Source organism: Mastomys coucha, unplaced genomic scaffold (assembly GCF_008632895.1).
Source record: "Mastomys coucha isolate ucsf_1 unplaced genomic scaffold, UCSF_Mcou_1 pScaffold20, whole genome shotgun sequence".
NCBI lineage: Eukaryota > Metazoa > Chordata > Mammalia > Rodentia > Muridae > Mastomys > Mastomys coucha.
Genome location: NW_022196903.1, coordinates 122,445,807 through 122,449,747, shown reverse-complemented (window position 1 = coordinate 122,449,747; position 3,941 = coordinate 122,445,807). Strand labels below are relative to the sequence as shown.

At 41.6% G+C, this 3,941-nt stretch overlaps 1 protein-coding gene across 2 annotated transcripts in view; it reads right to left on the bottom strand.

Moving 5' to 3' along the window:
* Positions 1 to 1,129: 1,129 nt before the first annotated feature.
* Positions 1,130 to 3,941, bottom strand: part of LOC116099670 (C-type lectin domain family 2 member D11-like) — a 45,668-nt gene continuing 42,856 nt past the window's right edge. For both annotated transcript variants that reach the window (XM_031383596.1, XM_031383593.1), the window contains exon 5: positions 1,130 to 2,926. In XM_031383596.1, coding sequence (XP_031239456.1) covers positions 2,782 to 2,926 — 145 coding nt within the window. In that variant the 3' untranslated portion in view covers positions 1,130 to 2,781. The remainder of the gene's footprint in view (positions 2,927 to 3,941) is intronic.

Below are 3,941 nucleotides of genomic sequence, written 5' to 3'. Positions count from 1 at the left end.
ACTCCACCTAGTAAGACTTGTCTCAAAAAGAAAAAGAAAACAGACAGACATAGAGAAAGAAAGAAAGAACAAAAGAAAGAGAGAGAGGGGGTGTTAGAAAGAAAGAAAGAAAGAAAGAAAGAAAGAAAGAAAGAAAGAAAGAAAGAAAGAAAGGGATTAATTTTCTATATACTGTTTGGTCCATTCAACTAGTGGTAAATTCCCTTGTCTGTAGGAAGAAAGGAGAGAAAGGAAAGAAAGAAAGAAAGAAAGAAAGAAAGAAAGAAAGAAAGAAAGAAAGAAAGAAAGGAAGGAAGAAAGAAAGGAAGGGAAGGAAGGAAGGAAGGAAGGAAGGAAGGAAGGAAGGAAGGAAGAGAGAAATACTCTTTTTAACAGGTCTTGGTGATAGATCCCTTAGAAGGGCCAATGCTCATGAAAAGTTGTTCCTTTCAGCATTATTACCAGAGAACAATGGAAGGAAATTTACCATGTATTTGCTATGAGTCAGACAGGGACACAGGCAAGACATTTCCCTGCGTAATGAATCTTAGGAATTAATATTAGTAGACCTATTTCTTTGACTCTATTGTGTACATTATTGGGTCAGCTAAGTTCATAAGCCTATCACATTTCTTTTGTGCATTAAGTTCACACAATTTAATGGTATAAAACATATATTTCTCTGAACCATGTAGCTGGTGACAGCTACATGAACTGGGTTTCCTGAATGGAAAGATGGGGCTACATGGGAGGATGAGATCAAGACAAATTTCTGATCAAGGCCCAATGTTTACTTAGGAGTCTGAGTATATAAAGGGAGGGGACCCATCCCCCTCAATGCCAGGATCTCCTTGCCTCATCAGCTGTCTCCTTGGTTGTCAGGCAGACAGGCTCAGTAACTCAGCAGATGGTGGCTTCTTTTTGGAAACTGCAAACCTCTCAGGACAATAGACATCACCTAGATTGGAAGGCTCCACCCTAGGTGAGCTAGCTGGCTGTGGCAGAGCAAGGTCTGAATCAGCCTGCACCAGGCTGGGAGAAGGGCACAGAACCATCCTTGGGAACACATTCTACCTTTCTTTTAGGGTGAAGAAAGTAAAATGGATTGCAAAGAATATTATTAGGACTAAATGAGGGGCTGAGAAAGTCATTTTCAGAATGAAATATGCTTTAATTCATCTAATAAATAGTAAAGTATGGCTTTAAAATAAAGATAATACAATACTCAAATGTGGGAAGGCAACCCACCCTGGATCCAAGGTTTCGATGGCTGCTGGAGCCCGGTAAAAGATTGGGAGCGAGAGTTGCTTCCGAGGGAGGGGCACCAATGGTAAAAGTCCTAACGTATATGTCAACTGGGGAGGCTTGACTGTAACACTGTTGTTTCCACAGAAGGTTGGCCAGGCCTTATCTGGAAAGCTTGAGGTACTCCCCTTGACTGATCCTATTAACTAATATGCCGGTGTCTGTGCGAGAGTTATAGCAGACTGGTAAATGGAAAACATGGAACTGAATGGGACCTGAGTGGGATGCCGCTCACATAGTAGGAATTTGTAGTCCTGCGGCACTTGGCTGCAGCTCTGGTATGATCTGTGGTGCCTGGTGTCCTCAGTGAGCAGCAGCGAGCAGCTGCCAGCTGAGGGGGCCACGAACTCAGGTACCAATAGCAGCTGGCGGTTGCTGGTGTTGGGACAGCTTCACATGGTCATGACCTCTGTAGGCCCCACCGCAGGGCAGTGCAGCCAGTGCTGACGCAAACCGCCACATCCCGGGTTTTGGCACCAAATGATGTGTTGGAGCGGCAGAAAGAGAGGAGAGAGAGAGAGCAAGATGGAAGAATGCTCCCATATATATGGGTTGTGACATAGCAGCTGCAGGTAAAGGTAGGAGGTAAACCCAACGGATTCTGGGAATATGATGGCTGTTGCCCTGGCAACAGGTCTGTGGACCCGCCCATGTATCACCACAGGCTCTGGATGCTAACACCAATAATATACATGCTAGTGTAAACTTAAGTATTAAGTGCTTAAGAAGTTTAACTCACATTTGATGTGAAAAAAATCCAATAAAATGGTGAAATTAAAATGACATTTGTTTATAAAATGTATTACACTTAGAACAGATTAAGTAAGTAATTATAATTATACTTAGAACAGTATAATTAGAAACCGGAATATTAAACACTAATGTAGAGAAACATTTCACCAATGTCTCTCATGTTTTAAGTAGCAGAGTATAAAGTAAATCTTAATTTTACACACTTTTTAAAAAATTCTTCTGTATGTTGGTTTGAATTTTGAAAATCATGTATAATATGTTTCTCCAAATTATGGGATGCTACAGATGGATTCTCATCTTCCCCATCATTATTAAGGCATTTCCATGCTTTCAATCCCCACTTATGAACCTGTGACCCTCCTGTTTCAACCCTTACGTACCTGGGACTACAGATGCATGGCACTATCCCAGCCATTCTGCTTTCATTACCAAAGGTTATGTTCATGTTGGGGGACTCATTTTTGTGGTCTCATAATTCAAAAGATGGAATTCCCTTCCCAAAAACTTAATATCATGAGAGAGGGGTTCACTAACATTAGTTGTACTTTAGGCTTAATGTATGAGTCTATAAACTATTTTAGACTCATCTATGTTCTTGTAATCCCCTGTATATGCAGCTCTCCAAGATGGCTTTCTTTTGTGATATTAAGAAATATTCTTAATTCATTTTGGTAGCAATATGGGACTATAGGGGAAAGAGCAGCACCCATAGATAACAGGCTAAGAAGCATCTCTTGGTAAGTGCTAGAAAGGAGAAAAAGGAGATTGACAGTGGAGGCTATAGCTGTTGAGCTTGCTACAGATCCATCTCCGAGATGCATAGATCCTGGTACTGCTGATCCTGTTTTTGTTCATGTAGGCAAATATTCCTCCTCCCCAGATGGGAATCCTGAAAAGAAACAAAACAGTAAGCCTGCAGAGCACAGATCTGCATTCTCTCCTGCAATGAAACTTCACCACTCTCCTCTGCTCTTTGGTAATATGAATCAAAGGGTCCCTAAGGAATTGCCTGCACTAGTTTTCAACCTACTGTCTCACATTCTCAGGATTTGAACATCACTCCTTTTTTCACTTGTCCATGAATTCTGTAATGTGTGTACAAGGCATTAGACTGGTGCTTGTTGCCATGTTCAAATGAACTGCAGCCATGAGTGACCTCATTGAGGGTGATTTTCAATTGTTTTGAGGCATTTTGCATATGGGAACTCCCACTTCTTAGTAAATTGCTCAAAGGACTTTAATGGTAGACGTGACTGAGTCTGTGATTTACCGTCCCAGAAAAACAGCTCAAATCCAAGAACTGGTTGGCTCTCCTGTGGTGACTTTAGAAGAGGTTCTGAATGTCCTTAGAGTCTGCGTTCCTGAACAGGTGCAGCCATGCAGATAGTGGACTAATGAATCTCAGGTTTGCAGTTTCTGTAGTGGCTTTCTGGGGTTTCAGAGAGCCCACTGCCTATCTGAGCCTTTGTCTATATCCCACACAGGACATTTATCAACAACAAAAAGGTTTAAGGTGGAGCCAGAGTAAACAATAGCTACCCCCAGACACCAATATTATGGTAAAGATTTTGAGTAAAACCACACTAAGTAAAGGTTTTGAAAATGATGGCTAATAGGATAACCTCCAAAGGATTTGAGTTTGTGAGGATGTGGAGTTTCCTGGGGACTGGCTGTTGCATGTAAACACACTCTTTATCTCTGAGCCATTCCTGCAGCCCAAGGGTTCATTTTTTTTTCTTCCTCCTCTGTATACTTGGCTTCACATGACACTGACTTTCATCTCTCAACAACAAACACATATCACAACACATGAACACAATAGAAGGAAAAACATCGTGAAAACATACGAGTTGTTATACTCAGTGTTGTCTGTCCACTTCCAGGGGTGATTTGACGACTCTCTG